This window comes from Lonchura striata, chromosome 19 (assembly GCF_046129695.1).
Source record: "Lonchura striata isolate bLonStr1 chromosome 19, bLonStr1.mat, whole genome shotgun sequence".
NCBI lineage: Eukaryota > Metazoa > Chordata > Aves > Passeriformes > Estrildidae > Lonchura > Lonchura striata.
In genome coordinates, this window is record NC_134621.1 from 9401761 (window position 1) to 9429338 (window position 27578).

Consider the following 27578-nt stretch of genomic DNA (forward strand, 5'->3'; position numbering starts at 1 on the left):
TGGAGGAGCGCAGAGCCAGCCTGGGAAACCTAAAGCAGCACTGACACCTTCAGGAAGGGGAGCCGAAGCTCAACACCAGCCTCGCCTTGGCTTTTCCCTGCGGGGCTCAGAGCCTACTTGGGAGGAGCTTCCTTCTGGAGCTGGTTCCTGCGATCCAGCTTGCTCATGACCTGCGTGATGTCCACGGTGTTGGCGGCTTCTCTGGCTTTGGCCTCTTCCTCCTGCTGCCTCAGGATGATGGGGCTGGGGCTGGAGCGGAGGTGGCGGCGTCCGAACAGACCCGTGCTGGGCAGAGAGAGGGGAAAGAGAGGGGTTAGTGAGGAGAAGGGCACCAAAACCTCCCCCTGAGAAGAAAAGTGACTCAGGAGGACAAGCTCGGACACAGAGATGGCCAGAGGACTGCAAAATGCTTTAAACAGCCCTGGGTGAGTCAGTGACACGCACAAGCTACAGGACTGCTAGAAGTGTCAAAGTCCTGCTCCTGAGGGACTCCAGGGCACACCCACATCTCTCCTTGCTTGTGTTTGCACATAACTCACGCTCAGTGTGAAGCCAAACAATTCCCATCCGTGGAGTTTTCTCTGGTGCCTTCAGGAAGATCAAAGCAGGGACCAGGGTGGGTGTTCCTGGTGTCTGTGATGCCCCCAAAAAAAACCTACTACCTGCTTCAGCACTTCCCCTGCAGCAGGAACAGGGGCTCACCCACCTCTGAATGGGTTAAGCAGCTCCAGGTTAATGGGATGCTGAGGTCTGGGGGATCCAGAACAAGCACTGACAAAAACGAAGGCAGGATCAGTGGGAGCAGCCAGCATCTGCCAGTGACCTCAGGATGTGTGGCTCAAGGAACAGTAACTAGCCAAACCCCAGGCCAGGCAGCAGCAGGGCTTCTCCCACTGACTTGAAACAGCTTTTAGATGAAGCAACAGTCTGAAAGCCCATGATTCCTCCTTGCCTGCAAGGTTGACGCAGTCCAGCACTGCATGCTCAGCTTTAGGAGCAGCTGCAGCTCAAATGGCCTAAATTTGCTGTATAACCTTCATCTTGCTGGGAAAAAGCCATTTCCAAGGCCATCCACCTTGTGCCAGCTGTCACTCACAAGGTGTTGCTTGTTCCCAAATGCCTGTCACCTTCCCTGACACCAGGGGTGAGCTTTGTCCAGGCAGATATGAGCACATCCTGTGGATTATCCCAAATCTTGGCTTTGTCTCTGCTCTGGCAGCCAATGTTTAGTGGGCAGGAGTCTTCCCATGCCCAGGACACCAGAACTTCCTCCTTCTAGGAAAGGGGCCATGAATTAATTCAACAATCCCAGCCCTTCTCAGCAGACCCTGCAGAGAAGGCAGCTGAGTAAGCAGCAGCTCCATTCCTATTCACAAGCCTTTTCCAAAGGGCTCATGAATAAAAAGCACCATCAGTCTCAAAGCAAAGCATCTTCTCAGTGCAAAATTTTATTTAATTAAGAAGACATCTAAATCATAGTAATTTTACTGCAACTTGGGCTTTTTCTACCCTTGCTACAACAAGAAAAACAAACCCCACAATTACAGCCAGTTTCACTTGCCTTTTTTTGACACCCTCTTGTGGCACAACAGCCTTGGCCAGCATTTCCTTGTATATTGGAGACTTTAAATAGCGGCCATAGGAGTCCTACTAGGAGAAAAAAGAGAAACTGGTAGTTATGGGCTGCAAACACCCTTATTAAAATCACCACCAAATACAGCTGCTCAGGAGCCAGGGAGGCTGGGAACTGGATAATCTCCCTCAGCAGCTCAAGAAACTTTGCATCTTTCAGGCAAATGTAGCTATTTAAACCAATATCCTTTCATCTCGCTGTAAAATTCCCAGGATTTTCCATCTCACAATAAAGCTTCACAGGTAAGACCCAGATCAAAAGATCTGAATGAAGCTTAGCCTGGGCCAGCAGGGTCTCAGAGTCACTGCAAGGTGAGGAGCTTGTATTCCAGGAGCCAAACTTTTCACCAGTGGGTGAAAATCAGTCCAGTTCTGCTGCTTTCAGTGCAAGAGCTGGTGCCCAAGCTGGAACTGAAAGTCTTGCAGGACTTGCCACCTGACCTCCACCACCTTGGGGACAGGCTGAGGGGGAAGGAACAGCAGCAAAATACAAATGCCCGAAGCAGCACTTGCTTCACTCAGCAAATTTAAGGGATTTTCAAACAAAGGCCCCTTGAAAGGGACAGCTGATAGCACACAAAGGCACTGAAAGGCCCAGAGGGCTGGAATCCCCCTCAGGCTCTGGCAGCAAATAACAAACCTTTTTCATCAGCATGTAAATGTGGGTCTGAGCAGCATCTAGAACATAACGATGAGGGTGCTCCAGGCCTTTGACTGTGATGCCCATTGTTTTGCCATCGATGTTAATCCAGCGCCTTGCTCCTGGAGCTAGGAAGAGCCTGCAGGAGGAGGAATCAACAGTGCCATTAGCAGCTGCAGAATTCACAGATTCCTGTCTATGCATGACAGCAGAAGTCCCTTCAGCTCCCTGCTGCAATTTGCAGTCCTGATCTTGGGCAATCAATGTCCTCTTCATCAGTGTACTCACTTCCTCTTGCACATAATATAAGCCAAATTTTAGCTCACTGGAAGCAAAAAGTCTCTCCCCACTTTGCTTGTGGCAGCTTCAAGAACTTTGCTATTCCACACTAATATTTAAATTACATCCTTAAGACTGAAATGTAACAGAGAACAGAAAGGAAAAGTAAATATATAGAAAACCCCTTCTATTTTCATCTCCAAAAGCTCCTTTCCTATGTGGGGACAAAAGACAGCCACATCTATGACAGCTGACACATAAAAATCTTAGGAATAAATCATTTGGAGAATGAGAACCTGTGGAAAGTGATGGGACTCATGCACAAAGAGTTGAAGAGTGGAAAATTTCCACACTCACTTGTAGATTTCTTCTGCTTTTTCTTTGACCTTGGATTGGTCTCCATACTTGAGATCCTCACAGGCTTCCCAGAAACCCAGATTCTCTCCTGCATGACAAGGACAGACTCGGCAGAGTGAGAGTGAGGAGAGCACAATCCCATTTATTAACTCCTTTGGCACAATTTACTGGCCCCAAGCAAGTCTCTCCAACTGACTGAAAGTCACTCTCAGTGACTGAAAGAGGAAAACAGCTTTCCCCTGTTCTCTGCCCACTGACACCTCTAAGAACTTGTGAGCTCAGCCAGTTCCAGCTTCTCTGGGAGCAGTCAGAGCATCATGCAATGCTCTGGGGTGGCAGGGACCTGAAAGTCCATCTCAGTCTCACGGCCAGGAGACACCTTCCACTGTCCCAGGCTGCTCCAAGCCCTGTCTGACCTGACCTTGGACACCTCCAGGGATCCAGGGGCAACCACAGTTTCTCTGTGCCAGGGCCTGCCCACCCTCACAGGGAAGAATTCCTCCCCAAAATGTGCTGTGATCAGGAATCCCCGCGGCGGGTGCTGCCGGGCTGTACCGTGTGTGCCGTGCCACTAGATGGTACCGCCAGCCCTGGCTGCAGCAGCCCTGTGCCACCTCAGCCTGGGGACAGGCCACGGGGACACTGCCACCCACCGCTGAACTCCTTCTTCAGGAAGATCTGGAAGTTCTGGCGGCCTTTGGGGTCCCGGATCAGCTCGCTGAAGTTGAAGGCCCATCGCTCCACGCGCATCCTGGTGGGCACCTCCACCCTGCGCGGGGAGAACGCAAACAGCACGGCTGCTTTCTCTAATTAGCAGATTAATTAAAACCAAAATGCCCTTTGCTGCATGCCAAGGGACTGCTCAGCATTCTCTTGTTTTCCAGGGTGGTGTAATGAGCTCTTGAAGTCAACCCACTAAGTAAGTTGTAATTAAACAACTCGGGCCACAGCGGGATGAGGATTTAACTGGGATTTATGCAGCTCTCACAGTGACAGCCCAGCCTTGCCCTGGGGTTTGACTCAGTCCCACCCTGGAGGAGCCACTGGTTGCTGCCCAGAGCTTTGCTTCTCATAAAGGCACTCAGTGCAGGCATCCCCTGGGGATGTCTAATGGGATACAATCAGTCTGGGATTGCTGCTCTCAGAGCCACTGAGATGTTGGATGCTCCAAGCCCCGAGATGCCATAGTGTAATTAGCAAACCCTATTCAAAGGGAAATCCAAGGGAGGCCTCAGAGAAGGGATGGACCACCAGTGTGTGCCTCCAACCCAAAGCCTCTCCTAAGGAAGCAGCTTGAGGGGTGAGCAAAGAGCCAGGGGAGCAGCTGAACCGTGAGCTGGTCCTGTTCCATTCCAGTGCTGGTTAAGGAGGGCTTCACCCATCCCAGGGAGGATCAGACCCACTCAGCAAGGGCTGAGTGCACACTCCCATCACCAGCTCAGCAATTTCTGTGATGTTAAGGAAGGCTCCACTTGAAGAAAGTAGTGCTGAAAGTTCAGCATGGAGTATTCCTAATTTCAAAGTAAGTTTGAAAGGGAACATTTCTCTGCTCATGAGCAGAGATCAGATACCACAACAAAAAATCAGTGGTTACCTTTCCTGATTTCTATCAGCATAAAGGTCACTATAAACCATAGGTTGGCAAAACAACAGAAATACATACAGCTTTGCATTGAGATCCCAAAACTCAGGGTCATCTGATATCCAAGGGTTGCTGGGGAGACATCCAGACAGGATGGGATCATTGGAGAGGAACTGCTCAGAGTACTTCACAACTCTGCAACAAATCCAAAATCAAAATATGAATTTGGAAGCCATAATTACAGCCAGCCCCATTATAGCCAAATAACAAATATCCTCAGAGGTACAGGACTCTCAGCACAGGGATCTGGAATGTGGCCCCTGCCTTCCTAGAAAAATCAATTCATTAGCTCAGTTAATCTTTTCCATTTCCCAGCAGAAGTCTCCTGGTTGTCTTTTGAAGCAGCGAATTTATCAATTCAAATACAAGGAGATACAAGACTCTCTTCCATCACCTCCTTCTGCCTTTTCATTTCAAGGAAGAGAGACTTAGGATTCCTAAGGAGAGTTTCTGTCTCCTGTTCTCAGCCAGCCAGGGCTGATCCTGCACTGCTCAGGGAAAGGAACACCAGGGTTGTGTTCACCCAGGTGGGTTCTCTGCAGCCTGGGAGAACCCTCATGGCCATGGGAGAACTCAGGGAGCTCTGGGAAAGTGAGGGAATGCTGAGGGCTCATCCCAGCTTCTCCTTTCCTCCATCACCTACCACAGGGCTCATTCCTCTGCGAGTGGCTCTGAGGCTTTGGCACAAAGCAGAGCTGTCTCTCTCCCATCAGGAACCAGACAAACACTTCTCCTACCTTCTAACTTGGCCAGACTTCTAATTACAATTGATTTCACTAATGTCCTGGAATTTTAGCTCTCGCCTCCCTTTTTCATTCTTGGGAAAAAAAAAAAAAAATCCTCTGGTTTCTGCATTTAAAATTCCTCCCAGGCCAAAGTGCTTTCATGTGCTCAGAGCTGGGAGGGCAGTGTCCAGGAGCTCGTTGCTAGCAGACCCCTTGGCACACATCCTGCAGTTATACAGTGCTCCTGCACAGGGCAAACCACAGGGCTGGCACACAGCTGCTCCATCCATCCTACCTTCCCACTGGGAATGCCAAGGCATCCAGCACCTGCAGCAGGCACTCCAGCCCATATTCTGATATTCTGATCAAGCAAATCTAAACCTGTCAGCTCAGGCAGCACTGCTGTGTGGTCTGGAAGTGCTTTGCAGCTTCTCCCAAATCTCTGCAATGCTCTGAAGCATGCACACTGCCCAGCTGCTGCTCATATCCTCATTAAGAGTAATTTGATTTGGACCCAGCCCTGCAGCTGACACTTTGGAGTTCCAAAATTCCTGAGATTTTTGATCTAGGTGATAAGCATCATCCCACCAGAACTAATGAGAAAAGCCCCATTGCCAAACAGTTAAGCACCACAAAATTCCTGGAAAGCAGCCAGGTGTCCCCTGCTCCAGCTCACAGTTTGGAGAACTGAGGCAGCAGAATTTTAATTGAGCTGGAAGTCAGCAGAGCTGCTGGTGCCCTGCAAGTTGTAGCTCTCAGAAGACTCTCTCTTCCACCCATTCCATTCATCCAAGACTGTCCTCTCCAGGGAACTGGCCTGAGCACCCTGTTTATGTCAGATGTGACAGGAACCCCTAGTGGCAATGGCAGTGCAAACCAGGCAGGTGCTCTGGGCTGCACCTCAAGGTGCCTGGTCAGCATGGGAGCCTCCAGGTAGGGATGCCTCTGGCAAACACACCAATGCCTAATGCCAGGGCTGGAAGCTTCATTAAGAATCTGATCAGGAAACATACCACTGGGCAGGGGAATTGCTAATTAATTGCTTGGATGCTCATGGGGAGGCCGTTTCCCTGTGCAGCACAGAATAACCAGTATTACACCACCAAAGCTGAGCTCCACCATGGGGCAGGGACACTCGTGGGGGTAAATCCAGCCCAGGGTGGGGACCAGTGACAGGAGGGTCAGTCTGTCCTGCTGGTTGCCCCTCCTGAAGGACAGACACACTGCTGGGTCCTCCCCTGGCTGCAGGGCTGTGCCCAGGCATCACAGCTGACCAGAGCAGCACCAGCATCTCCTGATTTCAGTGGGATTCTCAGCCCAGAGGTGGTTCAGCTCTGCAGCAAAGCTCCCAGAGAGCTTCTTCATCCTGCCTGGGACTGATTCCTCCTCAGCCTTGTGCCTCCTGGCCCAGACAGCACCAGGCCACCACATGGATCCCCTGGCTGAGTCACCAGCTGCCAGAGCAGACAGCTTCACCAGCTCATTAGGAGATAAGCACTGAAGACTAATTAATGTGTGGACAGAAGGAAATCGGGACTTACCCTCCAAGAGAGACAGAAGATTTCACTCTGGTCTTCAGGATGGCCTGCTGATAGTACATGATCTGAGGGGATCAGACATGGCCATGGTTAGGAGCAGAGAGGTTTGAAGATAAGGCCTATCTAAACCTCAGACAGGTTCTCTCCCAGTAGTGGGGCTAATTACAGCAGGGACTGCTTCTTTCCTAATCAATGGATATCCAAGGAACCAGAGGATCCCTGAATTGTCTCAGTGAAATGTCTGCTTTCACTGAGCTTACTGCAAACATCAGAAATGCACTTTGCAATGTGCAAGTAATTAAAAAGCACTCCCCATGTTATATAGAAATTGAATAATAGCTACCATCCTCAGCACCTACAAATGCTCTGGATGATTTAGCATGTAATTATCATTGATTCTTGGCTGTCTCCGTGCTGGCGCCACTCTGTGATTTCCCCATCACTAATTCTGATCTATTGGATTTCAGCCCTGGTGTCTGTCCTTGCCTGAGCCTTCCCGTCACTGGGAGAGCTGCAGTGGGAGGGAATGTCCTGAAATTACATTGATAAAAGCCCCATGAGGCAGGGATTCTGCTTTTCAAAGAGCCCATCCCCTGCACTGAGGGCTTTGAGCCACACTGGTGTAAGCAGCTCATACAGGATGAACACTGAGAAGTGAGGGAAGCACCACTTACCTCTCTCCTGTAGAATTCCATAGTATTTTTCTGTAAAAAATATTTTTAAAAGAATCATTAAATTGGGATGGGTGCTTACACTTGTTTTTTTGGGGGTTTTTTTGAGACACCGTTGCAGGGCTGCCGTTGTGCAGCGCTCTCCAATTAATTCTGATTACAATTAAAATCAAACACAGCAGCTGAGCTAATCAGGGTATCATCAAAGCTAAGAGCATCCCCACACGGTAAATTGTCCCATTAGCTGTATTTACTGTTTAGCATTGCTTCTCCCATCACAGGCTGCCTGTATGCCTTCAATTAAGGGGTTATTCTAATGGAGCTAAAATAGATTCATTTACGAGACACAGATTAGATCATTCATATTAGCTAAAGGAGACAGGAACCAACACATTGCAAAATATAAACACCACAATTAAAAGCCTCAGAAGCAGTATCTGCTGTGCAAAGGGTGTTTACGTTGTGATTTGAATAACTCAGACTATGTTACATGTCATCCACAAACGAGCAGGCAATCCAAGGCAAGAAATTAACTGCAGGGTGTTTATTCACACAGCTTCCTTTGAAGCACAGTTACTTTGTGTGGAATAAACTGCAGAAGGGAGAAGGAAGGACAGGGGCTGGGTGCATCCCTAAGTGTGGGATGCAGCCAGCAAACCTTTAAAGGCTCAGGCAGGGTTTCAGTTGCTCAGCTCCTGCTTCAGTCAAGACCTGCATCCCAAAATTATTCTATCAAACGAGCCCTGTAGCAGGTGGGGGTCTGCAGAGTGCCTTGGTGAAGTACAGTTGGTGAGGGATGAGGATTCTGGTACTGAATGCCACAGGCAGCTCTGCTGTCCCCTCACCTCCCCAGAGACCCTGCACCCCAAACTGCCCCTATTTTGGGAAAGGCAAGGTGCTCTCCCAGGGCTGCTTTGTGGGGACACTGATCTGCTTTTGCACTTTAACCATCATCACCAGTCCTGCTCAGGAGGGAGAAACTCTTCTCCACAAGGCAGAAAAACAGCCCCATTTTGCTGCTGCCTGGTTCTGAGAGGCCCACTCACCATTTCAGCAGCAGGAGCCAGAAATGCAGCAGATGAGCCCAGTCCCTACAGCACCACCACAGAGCCAGCCCTGCCCCTGCCCCAGCCTGGCCAGTGGGGCACCAAAAAAAGTCCTCACAGTGGTGTTGTGAGAGGAGGAAGCTTTTCCTGCTGGGAGTACCATGAGCAGCTCTGAGTGGGCAGCACAGACCATCTCAGCAGGGACAAACAGGGCAGTAAAACCCAGCAGCGATGCTGTGATGACCCCCTGTGTGACAGGGGGAAAGGACTGACACACCAAGGGAGAGAAAAAGCTCTAGGACAGCAGGATCCTTGCTCACAGGGCTGTACAACCTCCCCTGCTGATTCACAAGCTCCTGGGACAGCCCTACAAACGATGGAGGAGCTGAGGAACAGCTTTTTAGCCTTCTCTGCTCTCAGCTGCATCCCCAACTCCAGACCACCTTCCATACAGACACCACTTCTTCACCTCATTTCTACAGTGCCCTTGTTTCAGATTGCAGAAATGGAAGGGGAAAATCACCTGCTTGCAGAGAGAAATTTATTGTATTTACTGTCCTAAAGTGTCCTCTTTAGAGCCCTGTGTTTCTGCTCCAGGCCAGCTGCCTTCCTGCACAACAGGAGTTCACTGTCTCCCTGGGGAATAGGAGATACAAACCAGGTGCCATCAGATTTACAAGTGCCAGCTGAAGGGTTCCATTTGATGGAACTTGTGGCTAGAGCTTTGATTTCAACATGTTAAAATCATTAAAAAAAAAAACTATTTTCTTCCACTTTTTTTCTCCATTGGGGCCTCAGACAGGCCTGGTGCAGTGGGGAAGGAGAAGTGGGTGCTGGCACAGTGGCTTGAAGGCAGCTCACGTGGCAGGAAAGTGGTGTTATCTTCTAGAGGGGTCTGAGAGGCTGGCAGCACACCACACACACACGAGACAAACAGCTGTGGGAAAGAGAAAGAGAACACAGTGAGCTAAACGTTATACAGAGACAGAAAGGGGTCAATTAAAATGCCACCACAACACAAAAATTATATGTAGGTGAAGAAAAATCAGCAGACAAGGGAAGATTTTTTTTTTTTTTAAGTGCCCCACACAGCAAAGATCCCCTCCTGCCACAGTCTGTGTGGAGGTCAGTGTGGTGGGCAGCTGCTCCTGGGGAAACAAGGGGGGCTTTGCTGGGGTGCTCCAGGTGGGGAGTGGATTTGCCAAGGCTCCCCAGAAAAGGGGCTGAGCATCTCAAACTGAGCTGCAGCCAGGTCCCAGGAGAGCCCACTGCTGAACACCCTGGGAGGCTGCAGGTGCTGGCTGTGCTCAGCCCCTTCCAGTTCTCAAACCAGCAGGAACTGGGAGGAATCTCAGCTATTTCACCCCAGAGCTGCTCATAGTTTCATTTCCCTTTCTCCCACAGTGCCCATTCCCAGTTCAGTGCTGCCACAAGTGGCCCTGAGCACTCTCGGTGTCCCACTGAGCTGTGCCCACCTCCCTCACCCCACCGCTGACTGCAGCAGTGCCAGAGTGCCCTGCACCACCCACCCACTCTGCCTCGTTTGGAAGGAAATCATATTTGGAACAAAAGAGTGGCTTCTCCTAATGAGATTAATTTTGCAATGCCCTTAACGAGCGCCTTACTGCAATTACTGCGGCTCAGCTCCCCAGCCCTGCGGCCCTCCAGCCACCAGGGCAATTACTGAAGGGCCTGAGTCTGGCTCAAGTGAGTGCCACGAGCTGTTCCACATCCTCTGACACCCCGAGACACCCCATGGCACTGGGACACCCTGCATGGCCTGGTCACACCCTGTGCCACCAGCTCTGCACCCCCCGGGCACTGGTGATTTATTAAAAAATCTGGATATTGATCTAGTACTGATAGCCAACTGTGATGGACAAAACTCTCTAACAGTTTAAAGTTAAGTCTTCCTCCTTCTGACCTTTCTACCTTTTCAATGCCAATATGACAAATGAACTCTTGGTAGAACTCCCATTCCTTGTCTTCAATTGGTTTCAGAACAGAGGAGGCCCACAATTGTCTTATGTTCCTAAAAGCTATTTGTCAGTTTGTGTATTCTTCATTATAAACCCAGCTAACTAAACATTGTGTTGACGAGCAATCAATTATTAGTTAACTACTAACTCTTAACTTGACCAAGGCCTACTCATTTATTTTAATTAACTCTAGTAAGGCTTATATCTAACTAAAATCTTAGCTTTTCTAAAATCTCTAAATTCCTTAAAATGTATGTTTCACTGGGGCTGCAGAGCCCAGCTGGGAGGCAGCCAGGACCTGCTCCCGAGCCCTGCCTGGAGTGATCCACGTGGCTGAGGCCACCAGCTCCTACAAGAGCTGGGATATCTGCTCATTCCCAGCTGCCTGTTTGCTCCTCTGCCCAGTGTGAGACTCCTGACCACTCTGGGGAGATGATGGTCACGGTGTTTGTGCCTGCCTGGCCACTATTCCGTTTACAGAGCTCATAAACACCTGGAAACAGCTTTGGGTGGCTGCCTGGAAGGAGCTGGGAGTGAAGAAGGTTGTGCAGAGCTTGTCTGGGAGCAGCACACTGCAGTTCCACCCTCGCTGCCCCAAGTGCTCCATGCACAGAGCTTGGCAGGCTGAGGCTGATCCCCGAAATCCTGTGCAGGGAATTACCCCCGAGCACAGGGCAGAGCCAGCCCAGCCTCCCTCCAGAGCTCTGGGCAAGGAAGATCTGCCTCTCCCACCCTGCAAAGTGCACCCCAGCTGCCTCTGCACATCTCAGCACCCCTGCACCCACTGCAACACCCTGCAGAGGCAGATCCTGGCTCTGGGACTAGATCATCCCAACACTCCACGGTGCTGGTGCTGCAGCTGGAACTCCAACCTGCCCCAGGCCATACCCCCAGTTTTCTTCAAACGGCCATTTCCCCCCTGTCTTGTTTATCTGCCCCTGACCCTGTGCTTTCCAAACTTGTGACGATGCAGCAGAACTTCATCAGGCAAACTGGCAGGGACTTATGAGATTAAAAGCCAGCAATGACTCGTTGATCTGTGGCTGATTTGCTGCACACAACACACCAGGGCACTTCATTCAGCAGCCCCTGAATCCAGCACAGAGATTTTGGGGGGAGCTACAGCTCTTTCAGAAAGACTCTGGCTCCAGGAGGCAGTGGCTGTGCAGTACTGCAGGCACTCAGTGGTCATTCTCAAGCAGTGAGGCTTGGTGTGAGCCTGAGAGGCAGGCAACAAAAGGCTAAAGCATCCCTTAAATAGCTGTTCAATGGTGGCTACTTCTCCCTGACTCCTTCTGCCCACCCACAACCCCTAACTCATTGTAACCACGAGGTTTGCCCATGGATCAGTAATAAAAGTCCTTCAAAGGAGTTTGAGAACCTGTTTATCCCCAGAGAGCCCTATCGGTGAGGGAGGAAGCAGCCCACCAAAGAGTCTGAGCAAGAGAAGGAGAGATGTTCATGCTAATGTCAGCTTCAAAGAAATCAGAAATTCATTATTTTCTTTCCTTTCTCAACTGCCAAGACAACTCTATAATTTGGCCAACAAAGCCAAGGTAGATTGAGTAGGAACAGGGACACAAATCAGAGCTTGGCCCATTCTTTCTGCTCACTAAAGGCTGCTGAGCCACAGGTGTTGGTGAGAGCAGCCTGCAGAGGACAAAGATAAAGCTGCTAGTCCAAAAGGGGTTCCATGAGGGCTCTTGGCTGTCTCATGGATTCTCAATCACTCTTTCAAAAGCAAAAGGAGGAGCAAGGAGAACCTTCCCTCTTCAGCTCAGCCTCCAGAGGGGAGCAGCTTAAAGGAGAAGGGCAGGGAAGTCACCCCAAAGCTGGTGTCCTTTGGCTTCTGCCCTCCTTGGAGCCTCCCCTGATGGGGAGAGCTGGCCCTGTCTCTTATGGCCAGGGTGGAAGTGGGCAGAGATCCCCCAGCTCCCTCCCCCTTGTGCTGCCAGGCAGATGGATAGAGCTCTTTAGACCGTTTGCAAACCTAAAATCCCTTCCATGTCAGCTGTAAAACTGTGGGCGAGAAGTTGGCTTATTCCTCTTTCTATCCCTCTCTCTTTCCACTATTTCTTTACTCTTAAAAAAGAAAAAAAAAAAAGGCTTTTCAGCAGCTGCTACTTACAGCAAGAAAAAAAAATAAAACACACCCCAACCCTACACTTTGCTCCTTTACAGTCTCTATAGCAACAGAACACAGCTGGCCAAAGCAATTATCCTGCCTCTGGCTGCTGAGATGTTTAAAGGCTGCTGCAAGAATGGGAAGTTGTGGGAATACTGTGAGTGTGATGGCAGAAACATTTACATTGAATTGCTGAGAGATGTTTTGACTTTGCTACTAAATTAACACTGTTAAGGGCACAAAGACAGGAGCATCTCAGAGGGCTGATGGAGAAAGGGAACAGCAGCTCCAGCTCCTCACCCACTGACTGGATCAGTGTGATTTCAGACCAGTCCACCCAGTTACAGACCTCATGGTCTCAGCTCATTGATTCTGTTTCTTTATGAGCCACAGTATGTATTTTTGGCAACATTCTGTGTCTCCTGTCCACCACACCAAGTCCTTAATCTTCTTACCACACATTAATTACCTTCTGGGAGGTATTCTGTAATTTTATTTTAAGCCTGGATCTTTGCACTGACCCTTGACACCCCACAAAGTTCATTCAGCACTAATACAAAGGCAGCAAGGAGCACCTGGAGATAGAGGATTCCTTACTTCAGTTTCACCAGCAAAGAAAACATGTCCTGCAGCCAAGCACTCACACTAACTGGTGTGGCAAGAAAGCTGACAGTCTTTTCAAGCCAGAAGAAGCTGCCAAAACCTATTTTGAGGGCCTCACCTCCCGGGTGAGAGAGCCTTAACCTCTGGCCTGTTCAGCTGTTAGAGCTGAGCTGACACACTCGGCCTGCAGTGCCCAAAAAATGGCAGCCCAGGGACATTTTCTGGGTTCTCCCAGACAAATTCAGTAGGTGTGTAAATAAAAACCAACCCCGTCTCACCTGGTTTACCTTGTTTTCATTGGGATCTGTGACACGGTCTAATCCATACTCGAGGACATCCAGCATGCCTGGCTGTGGTGAACAAGAAACAACAAAGCTTTGTAACTCATTTGGTTTAAAGGCTGTGCATCACACAAATGCAGAAGGAGACCCCCAGGCCTCCACTGCCAGCAGCTCCCAGCCAGCACTGCCTTGGGAACCCCCAGATTTGGGAATGCCCCTCTCCAAGCTGCAGCTGGACCTCTGTCCCTTGCAGCTTTGAGAACAACCAAGGAAAGGTGGTGGGGACTCAGGGCAGGTCTGGGCTGACCTTTCCCAGGCACTCAGCCCAGAGGCCATTGCCTTTCCACACGGGAGCTTGTCCCAGGGGGCTGCAGGGAGGGCACCACCGAGTCACTGCAGTCACCCTGTCCCCCTCTACTCACAGGAGTTCTGTTCACAAGCCAGTAGGCTCTCTCCTGGCAGTCCAGGGCGTACCTGTCCTCCTTCTTCCGCTCCTTCCCTGCCCTGCAAAGCCAAGAGCAGGGGAATTCAGGGATTTTGCCCTCCTAAGATCAGTGGGATGAGAAGCAGGGCACACCTCCAACCTCCCGTGTGACTGTGCCATCGCTGCTGTGATGCCACCCTGACCACATCCTGTCCTGGCTCATTCTGGCCGCACGCCATGTTCACATGGCCACACATGATTCTGGCTTTGGAGAAATCCTCATCTTCCTGAGCTGAGCTGGGGGCAGACACATCCCCTTCTGATCAGGCACACAGCCCTCTGCTGACTCGCCCTCAGCCCTGCTGCTTCACCTTTACCCCTGTCCCATGTCCCCAGGCAGAACCAAGGACTGCCACCCACAGAGACATCCTGGACATGTCTCACCCCTGCCTCTCAGTAAAGCAGAGGCATTTCTCAGAGAAACTGCTTGGAAATGGTTCTGAGGAGGGTTCCCAGGCACCAAATCACCTCCACAATTAAACAGAAGAGGCACTAGCATGGTTTGGGCTTGGACCAACTAATTCTTTCCCAGAAACGTCCTGAGCACAATTTGGGCCTTAGCATGGGGAAGGGAACATTCCCAACAGGCTGTTTGCATGTGGCCTCCCTGCTGTGGTTAGCAGGGTGGGTGCTCTGCACCAGTCTGCCCCAGCAGCACCATCAAACAGCCTCAGACGAGTTTAATCTACTGCTTCAGACACAGGCTGGGTATCTGACTTTGAAACTGCATTTGGCATCTCTTAGCCCAAGTCTGACCTCAATTTACAAGAACAACAGTCTCGTGTTTAATGAGACAGTTATCTGATGAGCTGCACTCCCAGCACTTGGCTGCCATCCCAGGGAACAGGGAGGCTGCTGAGAGCAGAGGCACTGCCTGCCCTGCCAGGAGGTAAAGGAAGGTGAGAGGAGTCCACAGGAGCAGAAAAAAATCTCTAAAGGAGCATTCCCATCTCATGTTCATCAAGTTTCCTGGGAATTTGAAGTTTTCAGTTCCTAAAATCAAGTAATTTTAGCTGGGTACCTAAGGGTGCACTTCAGTTTTCTCCAGAAGTCCTGCTGGGAACATTTACTGCTTCCTGATTCACTCCACTTAGCTGAGAGATGTGCCAGTAACTCCTGACCCAGACCAGCAACAGCCCAAAGTCCAGGGCCTGACCCACAAATACTCATGGAGAACACTGAGCTAAATGAAGTTGTTCCTGATTAGGGCTTGCAGCATCAGAACCCAGCTCCTGCACAGAACCACATCAAGTGCAAAACCTAAACCTCCCCTCCAAGCCATTTTAAAGTCATTTTGGTGTTTTTTATGTGTGATTGAACTGTGCACTAAGACAGCCAAGCTCTGCTCCTCACACCCTCCCCAGTGATGCAAACAAGGGAATGCAAGTCAACTCACTTATACTGCTCCTTGGCCTGCATAATCACAAAATCCCACTTGTAGTTTATTTTTTGATTGAGCATGTTGTAATGTTCCTGGAATAAAAATAAAAAAGCAGTCAGTGTGAAAATTCTGACCAGGGCACTCCCATGCTGGGGTTTTCTTGAGTCTCCATAGTTCAACGAGGCCAGGCTGGCGACTGAGCCAAAAAATCTGGATTGTTCTGCACGTAATTACAAGAATTGCAACAGTTCAAAAATACCATTGCAAGGAGAGCAATTACCCCTGCTAAAATTATAATTGATTTCACAGTAATTTTCTGTACTGGTCGTTTTTTCACTTGCAAAATGTTGGCTTTTGATACAGCTGGAGTAACACCTCATGCAATTGAAGAGGTGATTTTTTACTGTGGCCCACTCATTAGCAACAAAGGGCTTATGTTGTAGCAAATGAGGGTCTTGTAATGGAACAAGTGCAGGGTCTCCTCACCTTTTCATATTCTTCCAAAATCCCTTTCCTTTTAATGTTCTTCTTTGCTAGATAAATTGCTGTGGAGGTAGAAGCAAATTAGCAGTCAGTTATAACTAGACCAACAAGTCCAAGAATAATTAAAAATTTACCCACATTACAAACACAGGAGCCTTTGTCTGCTACAATATCTTCCCAGGCACGAGCTCCAAGCTCACAAAAGCTCAGTGAAGAAAAAAGGACTTGGTGCTTTTGGGATGTCACTGATGCCCAGGCAGAACAGGCAGTGTGTGCCTTCTGCCAGCAGCCACCTTTCCCTGGGGAACTCAGCCAGGCTTCCAGGGACACTGGACCAAACCTTCCAGCTGCTGAGGCTCCTCAGAGCTTGCCCTCCAAGTTTTCTGAAGCACAGGGCAGTGTTTTTTGCTCAAGTTGTAATAAAAACATTCCAATCTAAACCAGGCTTTTTTATTTCCTCAGGAGATAGTGCAGATAAAAGTCACAGAGGACAACCCTGGCATGGACAAATCAGTCTGTGAACTGCACAGCTCACAGGAGCAAAGCCACTGATCACCCAAGATTCATGATCAGCTCTACAACAAAAAGCATCATAAAGGCAATGTCTTGGTTTATATGGATTTAAACCAAGAGATTTATATGGATAAAAACCATCAGGAGATTGGAAGTCTGTGCTTTCCACAAAGAAAGAACCATCTCCGAATGCAGAGCTTGATCCAAATCTACAGGAAGACAGCCTTGGGCTCAGATCCAGGAACACACTTAACTACTCAGAGAAATCTAATCTTGTGTTTAAAGTTTAAAGTCTTCCCTCCCCAACAAGGTAATTCAGATGTGCTCCTGTGTGATGGATCTTAGTAGAACATAAGAGCTTAAGCACTTCCTCTCATCAAGGCCACCACAAGATAATCACACCCTCAATTCACCATTACTGAGAATTATTCACAAAATAGCATGAAAAAAAAAAAAATGCCAGGGCTGGTCATTGTGAGTGGAGATGCAGCACAAGAACATGAAGAGCAGGTGTGGAGCAGGACTGTGTGACAAACCCACAGCCCTGGACTGTGTGACAAACCCACATCCATGGGCAGCCCTGGACTGTGTGACAAACCCACAGCCCTGGGCACTGCAGTGCCACCACTCACCATAGTCTGTGTCATCAGCAGCCCAGCTCTGCACTGGCCAGAAATAGGGGGTCTGCAAGGAAAGGAGCCTCCTGTTAGTGCACACAGGCCCTGAACTCATGGACTCCTCTTTCCAAGTACCAGGAACATCCTGATTTCCCACAGCAGTGGAAACAGTCCAGCCACGAACCTCTATACCATCCCATTATTACTGTGCTTTTTGTATATTTATTATTCAGTGCCCCCACATCACTCTATGTCCAACCAGCAATTCCATTTTCTACTTTAAGACCTGGAAGGGAACACTCTTTGGAGGAAAGCACAACTATTTTTAGGTTGAACAAGTACACTAATTTCACTGAAGAAACTATCACAGTTTCCCTGTAAACTGCAATCTCAGTCTTCTCTGTGCAGACTTCTCTGAGTCTTCTCCTTCCTCCTGCACAGCTACACAGCTCCTGGGAACTGCCCCAGCTGCCTGTTTTTAATAAAAACTAGTGCTGAACTCCCTCTCAACAGCTTAGAGGAGCTGCAACTCACTTGAAACCTATAGAGGCTGCCATCTGCCTTCAGGGTGAGGTTCTTTGGCTCCTGAAGAGGGTAGATATATCCATATTTGACAAACAGGTCTCCCAGGTGGAGTGCCTCTGAAAATGGAGAATGCAGATGTTTTCATTGCACAGAAACACTTCACTGGAATTAAAATCAGAATCACAGATTCTGAGTGAGCTCTTATGCAGGGGAGAACTCAACTAAGAGGCTTTGCTGCTTGAGATCTTGGGTTTATGACTGAAAGCTGAGAAAGCCTCAATTTTCACATTTTCACCCACCTTCTGCAGTGATCTGCAAGCGCTGAAGGATCCACTGCATTATATCATTACCTGCAAAACAAAGCAAAGGTCAGGCACTGAAATTCGTGCCCAAATCCACGGGGAGGGGGGAGAGGAGATCCTCCAGTCCTCACCCCTCACTGTGCTCTGGATCCCACGGCCCCCTTTCCTGCAAATGTGCTTTCAAATGCAAGGAGGCCCAGGTAAAATGAACTGCTGGGCTCCCACTGGCCACGCTGGCACCCCCCAGGGCATCCAGCCCCGGGAGAGGGAGACTGAGGCAGGCAGTGACCTTGGGATGGCACAGAGACAGCCTGCACAGCTCACATGGCCTGAGCAGCATCCCAACACTCACCAGGGGCTTAGAAAGGGCTTAAAGGTGCAACAGCTTTCTCACCAGGGAAGGGGAGGATCTGCTTCACCTTGCCTGGAAAGATTCACTGAAAGAAGCTCCAGATTCACAGAGGACAGTCCTGTCTCAGTTTTGTACAAGACCAGTGACTGATCCTCTAAGAGTCCTTTAATGGGCAGAAGGGATGTCCAAATCTCAAATCCAAGCTGCAGTGCTCACAGGATTTATCAAATTCACACACATTTTATCTCTCCCAGTTCTTTTGTTGGACTGTGAGCAGTTGTACCCACCATAGGCAGCATAAACCTCCAGCAGTTTTAGTTTTATGTTCTGGGGGGCAAATTTCATGAACCTCCTTCCATTTAAAGAGGGCAAAAAACGCACTTGTTCCCTGATCAGTTACTGGCTTTTCCTCCAAACCTCCCCTAGGACTGCAGACTGAGGTGTTGACCTTTCTTGACATTGCAGTGACGACTTAACTTTCTAATAGAGGCTCAGAGCTCTTATCCTACTGCCTGCTTCCTGAAATAGATGAAATTAAAGGATTATCTCATCACTCATTTCTAGACAGCTCCCTCTGTAAGCACTTTCCCCCAAAGGTGCACATTTAACATCGAGGTTTATTTGTGAGCCATTTTACTGACTTTCACTGAATTTAACTAGTTAGCTTCCTGCACAGGCAGAGCCAGACTCTCCCAGTGGATCTGTGTCCCCTGCTCCAATATCTTCTCCACAAGCTCATCAAAATCAATCAATCTCTTTTCCAACACCCAAAAGCCAAATTGTGCAGCGCTAAAAATATCAATTTAGAGAGGGATGAGCAGCACATAGAGGGAGTGGAAGTCACTTGCCTCTCAGAGGTGACTGGACTAGAATTTATGACTTGTGCAAGAGGGAACTTAGAACAATTCTAGTTAAGGAAGCAGAGTAAAGCAGACAGAACACAATGAGGGTGATGTCAAGACATTAGACACCCGTGGACTTTTAGGAAGTGGGATTTTACGTTGGGCAGACATCCAGAGAAGTTCTCCTTCCCCTGCACTTCATCTGTGTGAGATGTCATCCTCAGCACAGGGAGTCTCCTCTTTGTGCTGCCTTAGCTATTCCCTGACAGCTCTGGAGGCAAGGCTCTGGGAAAGCCTCCACCCAGCTCAGCTGCATAATAGCTGTGGGAGCCAGGATGTGGTTTGCACTGCAGTGCATGGAGGGTGCTGTGACAGCAGGCTTCAGATGTGTCCAAGTTCTCCTGACCCTTCCACTGACGGGCTCTTCCCATGGGCAAGTGACTTCAGTGCCTCTGCAGCCTCATTTTATACAAAAGATTTGGGGCAAACAACGCACTGGGCCAACCAGGCTTTGCAAACACAGTTGGGGAAATTCTCTCGACTTGCCTGGAGCAAACTCACTGGTTTCAGTGGGAGTTTTTGTTCTGAATTTCAGAGTGCTGAAGGAAGATGGAAGCAGGAGGAGGAAACTTGGGTATGGAGTATGTGTGAATATTTATAGCAGAGGATTCCTCACAAGAGCTTTTGTGGAGGTTTGGAGAACAGGGAAGCAGAGGCACTGATAGTGCCTGGTGAAAGGAGTAGCAGGCACAAGGAGGCTGTGATAAGAGCTGCCTGTAACACTGCACATGACACAGCACAGCTCCTGTCTGCTGCTCCTCCAGCCTCCTTGAGGGAGGCAAAGCTGTCATTTACAGGCACAGAAGTGGGTTGAATATTTTATTCTTTTCCCGCCTACTCAAGAAAAATTATTACTAGCAGTAAACATTAAAAGGAAGACTAATTGTTAATTGCTCATTTCTGAAGTACCATCTTTCAGTCTGCCTCCAGGCTGCTTGTTTTAATTGGATTTTAATATTTATCTTTATTTGTGATCCAGCCTCACTGGGAGCACGAGAGGTCTGGAGGCTGCAGCATGTCCTCACCTCTGTGCTAAGAGAAGGCAAGGTCACTTGAGTTAACCCCCATGAGACAGCTGAAAGTGCCTGGGGATCAACCTTCGTGTCTGGCTCGAAGAGTAGGAATGAAATGAGAGTGAGAATGAGATCAAGGGAGCAGGTACATCTCAAATGATGTACAGCTGGTATTTATTGGGAACAAAGCTCCAGCACGTAGCCAGGCACTGGCAGCCCTGGCCAGGGGCCCACACACAGATTTTCTCTGCTGAACTGGGCCCAGTCCCTTCCCCCAGGGAAGCTCTTACCTGTCACAGCGTGGGGGATGCTGGTGATCGTCACTGTCTGTGTTTGTGTCTTGATTCCTGTGTCTGGGTTCTGCATCTCCATCATGAGAGCTTCAATCTGCAAAGCAGGGGATGGGATGGGCTGGGTGTCAGGAGCGGGCAGCAGGGGAGCCAGCACTCCAGGGGTGGGCACTGGTGTGCCACAGCCATGCATGCAGTGGCCACAGCCCCCTCTGAACCTCCCCTGGCACCAGAGGTGCCACCTGCAGCCCATGGCAGCTCACACTGCCACTGGACACACACCCAGCCAGGACTGGCACAGGAGGGACAGGATGGAACCACTCCATGAGAGCTAAGGAAAAAGAAATAAATAAAATCTCTGCTACCCAGACCCCACTACACCGAGAAAGGTTCTTCTCTGGCTCACTGGGCACTTAGAACGAAAAGTGGGGAGGGAATAAAATCTGTGCTTCTGTTAGGAGGTGCAAAGGAGGTGTTGACCATTCCTGTGCAGGGCTGCACTCCCCCAGCCAGGTCTCAGCCCCTCCAGGGATGGGGAAGGCACATCTTCCTCTCTGGCAGCATCTCCCCCCTGGGATTCCTCAGGGATCCTCCTGACTTATTTTTAACAGAGAATGAGTCTCACACTTGGGGTCAGACAACTTTTATTTCTCATTCCCAATTATCCTTATTTCTTTTTAAAAGATAAATATTTTCCAAGGTATTTTCCTCCTCTTTGACTTCCTACCAGCACCATTCCCAAAACACAAAGCACTGCTTTCACTTGGGATCTGTGCTCAGATGGATGGAGCTGGGGCACACTCCTCTTGTCCTCAATTTTGATTATCTGAGTGCCATGGGAGCTTTGGGGAAGATGTTCTTCTTTTTGTCTTCTGCTTCCAGGGATATTAAATCAAAACTGGTCCAACAGGACCAATTTGGTCTCTCCACACATTTGGTTTGGGTGAGGCTGTAGCTTTTTAACTGAGAGTGGAGGATTTAACGAGTGTGAGTTGATGACACACACACATAATGGAGGGTATTGTCTTCCCAGGCACCACAGTGACTTTGGTCCCAAGTCTTGCCAAGTTCTGTGAGGATTTAAGCTGTAGTGACAGGATACACTGTGGGCTTGTCAGTAAAACTGGATTTTCAACTGCTTTTAAAAGCACTGACAAATTAATGCTAAATGGAGAAGCCTGGTAAAATTTAACATAAATATTTGTATAAATACTTATGAAATATTTTTAAAATATAAAAAACCAGACCAGAAGTGATGGAATATGAAGGCGTTTTTTAGGTCTTTTAACAGAATTCACAATTTCTGTCAGAATCTGAGGTATTGATGATTCTGAGATTGCAGAAAGTCTCTGTCTGTCAGCCCCCTGCCAAAGCAGAAGCCAGAATTGGTCTGTGCTGGTTTCCAGGTTGTTTATTCTGTTGATCTCTCACATGTTCTGCTGCCCTGCCCAGCTCTGTCCTGCAGGGCAGCGTGTGGGGCTCTGCCCTCAGTGGGATGTGACAAACATTAAATACCAGAAACTCCCTGGGCTGCATTGACAAGAACGTGCCAATATCTGTCACCTACGTTGGACAGTGTGTCCCCAGCCTGAACCAACAGAAAAATGCCAACACCACAGTGAGACATGGAGGGCATGAAGAAGGAGAAAAAGGACAAGGCACACCCAATTTCCTCCATCTTGTCCCCTTTAGACCCCTAATACAGAATCCTAAAATTTTACTTTTGCACCCGTGCCACACTTAATTATTACTTCTATCAAACCCTCAGAGCTGGTAATTCACCCTGTAAGATTGAAAACTCTTTTCCATGGACAGAGATCACAGCCAGTGTCTCTGGGGGCTCTGTCCAGGGGGTTCCTGACCCTGCCAGGGTCCCAGGGCAGCCAGAGGGAAGCTCTGGGTTCCCACAGTTTCAGCCTCAGAAGAAAGTTCAGCTGTGTGGGATGAGGTAGGATGGTCCAGCAGGCAGGGCACTCTTTAGGAAACTGGGGTTCTAAGCAAACCCAGGTACCTTGGGAAGTCACTCCCTGTGACTGCACAGTCCCTTCACAGAGAGCAGAGATCCTGGGGGCAAACACAGCCCTGCTCACCCCCCTGTCCCTGTGCAGTGACCACCTGGCAGATCCCAGCAGGATCTGTGCTCCAGGCAGGCAGCACAGCACATCCTGCTGCAGCACGCAGCTGCTGCTCTCCAGGTGGGCTCAAGAGACACATCTTCAACAGCTGAGAGCAGGGAACTGGCTCAGAACCCCCACAGCCCCCAGCACAGCCTGTTCCCATCTTTAACCAGCAACTCGTCAACTCTCATGGTGTTCACACTCTGCCACACTCCCTCTTGTCACTGGAGAAATGACAAATACATTAAAAAGCAAGGAGCTGCTCTTTGGGGTGCCTAGCTCTGCAAACCATCCACCTTGCTGATCAAACCTCAGCCTGTCTGTGCCTCTTCTCCCAAGGGAACAGTGGATTACAGGATCAGGAGCTGCTATCAGCACCAGGCTGCCAGAGGGAGGCCAGGAGGGCTGCTTCAGACACAGCAGGAACACTGCCTTGCTTTGCTGAGGGCTCTAGTCCATTTTGTCATGCTTTCAGCCAGGAAAGAGCTGTCTGGTTTGAATTTTGCAGAGCCAGAAGCCACTTCCTGACTGGTTGATGGGTGGAGATGCACACAGAGGTAAATATCAGGAGTGCTGAAGGAGCCAGGCTCCAGGGAGAGTTCATCTCATGCACACAGACACCACAAGGCAGGAGCCCCCTGGAGATTTCCCCTCAGATCAGCTGGAATCTCTGCCTGAACTCACCCTGAAAGCCACAGAGGAGACAACAGGAAAACTGTCTGTCCCCTCTCTGATTGTATGAAGTCACAGGGTTCAGCTCACTGAGTGCAAAGCACAACTCAAAATCCTATAAAAGGAGAAAAACCATCACTGGATTTTAGGAGCCTGTGGGAAGCCCCAGGGAGAGGAAAATGGCCACCAATTGATGGTGGCTGGCTCTGGAGAAGGAGGATTGATGTTTTCCTGTAGCATGGAGCAGTGGGGGCAGAAGTCTGCTGATGGATTGCTTGGCTGAGTTACCCTGGGTGCAGGTCCCATCCCTGTCATCCTGAGCTTTATCCTTTGGGCACCCACCAGCTCCCCAGGATCAGGGCATCCACAACGCAGAAAAAACAAACTCCACATGCTGAGACTCAGAAATGCACCAGCAAATCACTGCCAAGGTGAGAAGCTCAGCCCTTCTCAGCATCAACCCAGACAGAGGCATCTTTGCTTCAGACATAAGAAAGATCCATTTTCCCAGCAGGAATTTCCAGTTCCCAGCTGAGTGCACAGTCCTGGTGCTATAATTCAACATCTGCTGCTTTCTCCATCCTATTTGCCTGGCTTAGCCCCCCTCAGTGCCTGCTGCTGTTTGCAAGGATCAGCCCTACCTGCTCTGATTTCCAAGGTAACAATACAGTCCTTATCCTCACTCTGGCCTCTGAAGGCTCATTCAATTGTTTTCTAGGTCTACAACTACCAATCTGGCTTTGCACGTTGATGGATGATCAGAAAAAAAGAAGAAATGAAAAAAACCCATTGTTAACCAGCTAAAACTTCCTGCTTTTTCTTAATTAAAGCTGAGGGGAAGTGGCTTGTTCCCACTGAGTGATGCCTCAGCTAAAGGAAATAAATCTGTGAGTGGGGAGGGTAGGGCTATAGCTGGCTTTTCCCAGTCTGGAGGATTTTTTCCAAAGAAAGATGTGGCACTGGCATCTCCCAGCCTGGAACAAGGAAATGGAGGATGGGATGAGGCTGTGCTTGGCCTAAGGCTCAGCTTCAGCCTCAAAGATCAGGAGTCTGCTGAATTCCAGCAAAAAACACAATTCAGCTGCTCACACGCTTCTGGAAATGCCCAGGAAGATGAGGCCCGGCAGCTGCTGGAAAGTCTAAGCCTGGAGAAGCAAAGCCAGGCTGGAAAAGCCCCCAGCTATGCTGCAGACCCTGGAACAGCCCCTCCCTGGCTGCTGCACAGCTTGGGAGAAGCCACCAGGGACCAGAGTGAGGAGGAGGCAGAGGAAGAAGGCATCCATCAGCTCTACCCACAAGGTGTGAGTCACGGTGCAGCTCGTGCAGCACAGCAAGGAACAATTCCCAGCCCAGGAGCTCCTGGAGAGCACAGCCCAGCTCTGCCAGCTGATGCCCAGCACAGCCAGATCTGGCTGCTGGAGCAGGCACAGGCACCGAGAGCTTGAGTTCATTGAAACTCTGGCAGCATCCAGCCAAGATGCATTTCAGAGACTTGCTTGCTGGCCCAACAGACTTTTGGGTCATTCTTCTTCCAGCCAAGATGGTTTAGAAAGGGGAAAAAAACAGAATAAAACAACATAAGTGCTAGCATGATGAGCAGGTGCTGCAGGGCTCTGGGGGCCTCTGATCCCCTCCCAGTTCAGCCACAGAGACCAAGCTGCACGTCCAGCCCGAGCCACCCAGAGCAGCCTCACAGCAAGAACAGGGCACTGCCCCCCACCCCAACAGCAACCCCCTGGCCTTTCCCTGTGTCCCTTGGCAGGATTGCTGCTGTGGTCAGCAGCTTCCTGCTGCAGAGGCAGCACAGCTGGCAGCTGCCAGGGCCCACGGGGCCCACGGGCTGGCAGCATGGCAGGAATCCCTCCCTGCAGCTGCAGCAGCCCAGGCACAGCGCGTGTCAGCTGGCGGCAAAGCGTGAGCACAGGCTTAAGCAATTAACAAAGCTTCTTTCCAGGATTTTAGCTCCTCATGGGTTAAGCTAAGCCTGTAAGGTGCTCGCTGAGCATCCTCAGCTCCTGCCGTGGGCATCCAGTAAAGGAGCCTGGTGTTTCCAGGCAGCTCTGAGGATGTGGATGCCTGCACACTGCCATGGAACAGCTGAGGCTCCAAACACGGCTTCTCCAAGGTCTGGAAAAACAGAGCAGGAATGAAAGTGGAGATGAGAGTCAAGGGCTTTCACTGACCACCAGGAGCTTCCCTTCCTGCTGCTAAGAGGTCCCAGACTTGCAAAGCACAGGAGCTGAGCCCCCCTGGCTGCTCACAGTGTGAGTGGTGCACATTCTGTAAAGCCATTCGCTGTGTTTTGACTGATCTTCCCACCTGAGGAACTCGGAGCACTTTGCAGAGACTGCTGCACTCCCACGGAGCAGCTGAAGCACAGCTGCAGGCAGTTGTTTTCTCAAAGCACACAGCTTCTCCTCTGCACCCCCGCACACAACTCCACCGAGTATTACTCAGTACAGAATTTGGCCTGGAGTATTTCCCTTGGCAGGGCTCCCCAGCCAAATTTACCCTGCAAGACATAGCACCAAAGAAAATACCCTCTTTACTTCCTCTGGTGTAGTAAGTACTGCCAGGCTTGTATATCCCCAAATTCCCCTCCCTTTACCCCTGGAATCCTCCTTAGGTTGTGGGCATTGAGGAAAGCTAACTACAGTTCAAACAGCAACTTGCTTGTCACTGGAAATTCAGTTAATTCCATCCAACAGGATAAGCCACACTCAGGAGAGGTGGGTGGGAGAAAAGCTAGCTTAACACGCTGCTTTTTAAAATCTGCATATACCAGCTACACTACAACTGGCTATGTTTTGAATGAATGCTACAGAAAAAGCCCACCAAATGCTGCACAAAACTACGCATTACACCCAAAAGCGTGGGCATACATCATCCCACTCCTTCTACTGCTTCTGGCCACAAATATGCTCGTGTCTGAAAAACTGGAAGGAGGCAGAGAGCAGGCAGTTGGCTGCAATACACGCTCTGAATGTGGACATGAGCTGAAAGCACTGGGAACACACTGGAGCCACTGGAGCAGAGCTACACTGAGTGGCCTGGCATTGCAGATGGGCTTTTCCCTGGGAGCTGATGCGGATTTGAGGGACTTTGAAAAAAATAATGGAAGGTGTCAGGGCAACCATTCAGCTGAGATAAGCTACAAATAATAAATAACATTACAGTCCTATTTGCTCCATCACTCCAGCACAGCTGCTCCTCCAGCCTGCCCCCCGAACCAGCTGGGACCCACGGCGCTCTGCAACAGGTCATGGCTCCAAACTCCCGGCGAGGGGCTGTCACCCCTCGGACCCACACGCCCAGAGGTGCCCCGGGGAGCCGTGGCCGGGCAGGATGCTGTGAACACACATCACTCGGAGCACCGCCTGCGCTGCCCTGCGCATCGCATCGCCCCGCCCGGCCGCGGCCCCGGCGTGCCCATTAATGGTGCGGCTGTCCCCGCGCTGCGGAGCCCTCACCTTTTTCAGGAAGGCCATCCGCGGGCGGTAGCGCTGGCCCTGGTCGAGCCGTGTGACGGTCATGGTGGCGGTGCGGTGCGGTGCGGTGCGAGCAGAGCGGCCCCGCCGGGCGCACCTGGCTGCCCGCACCGACACCCGCCGGGGGCGGCGCCACCGCTGCGCGCCGCAGCCAATCAGCACCCGCCGCCCCGCGCTCATTTGCATGAAGGCGTGAGGCGGCCGCTTGGGGGCGCTCGTGGGAGAGCGCGGAGGGGCTGGGATGGAATGGCAATGGGATGGAATGGAATGGAATGGAATGGAATGGAATGGAATGGAATGGAATGGAATGGAATGGAATGGAACGGAATATGATGGGATGGGATGGGATGGGATGGGATGGGATGGGATGGGATGGGATGGGATGGGATGGAACAGAATATGATGGGATGGAATGGGATGGAATGGAATGGAATGGAATGGAATGGAATGAATGGAATGGAACGGAATATGATGGGATGGGATGGGATGGGATGGGATGGAATGGAACAGAATATGATGGAATGGAATGGAATGGAATGGAATGGAATGGAACGGAATGGAATGGAATGGAATGGAATGGAATGGAATGGAATGAATGGAATGGAACGGAATATGATGGGATGGGATGGAATGGAATGGAATGGAATGGAATGGAATGGAATGGAATGGAATGGGGTGGGACAGGACGGAATGGAATGGAATGGAATGGAATGGAATGGAATGGAATGGAATGGAGTGAAATGGAATGGGACAAAACAGAATGGGATGGGATGGAATGAAGGGCCAGGCTCTTGGCCTGGGTTTGGAGCAGGCACAGAAAGCGATGGAGGCTGACTGTCCATGAAGCACTGCCCGGGCAGCACTGCAGGGGTGATCTGTGGTCGCAGCATCCCGCTCAGCCACGGCTCCCCAGGGCGCGTA

The 27578-nt window shown here is 50.1% G+C and overlaps 1 protein-coding gene across 1 annotated transcript; it reads right to left on the minus strand.

Annotated features, from left to right (window-relative positions):
• RGS9 (regulator of G protein signaling 9) lies at positions 1-26783 on the minus strand. The gene is made up of 17 exons (XM_021537029.3): positions 26640-26783; positions 20381-20477; positions 17821-17871; positions 17531-17637; positions 17012-17063; positions 15870-15928; positions 15399-15475; positions 13941-14022; positions 13525-13587; positions 7488-7517; positions 6817-6878; positions 4572-4685; positions 3562-3677; positions 2909-2996; positions 2273-2411; positions 1562-1647; positions 1-285 (listed from the first exon to the last, which is right to left on the minus strand). The coding sequence occupies exons 1-17, from the start codon at positions 26700-26702 to the stop codon at positions 114-116; spliced, it is 1458 nt and encodes a 485-aa protein (XP_021392704.2). The 5' UTR covers positions 26703-26783; the 3' UTR covers positions 1-113.
• Between the last annotated feature and the right edge of the window lie 795 nt (positions 26784-27578).

Excerpts from the sequence above, each read along its gene's own strand:
- RGS9 (XM_021537029.3), bottom strand. The coding sequence starts at position 26,702 with ATGACCGTCACACGGCTCGACCAGGGCCAGCGCTACCGCCCGCGGATG. Across the intron at positions 17,064-17,530 it reads GCAGCCTCTATAGGTTTCAA|ACCCCCTATTTCTGGCCAGT; the intron begins GTGAGTTGCAGC and ends CTTTCCTTGCAG. Across the intron at positions 286-1,561 it reads CAAGAGGGTGTCAAAAAAAG|CACGGGTCTGTTCGGACGCC; the intron begins GCAAGTGAAACT and ends CTCTCTGCCCAG.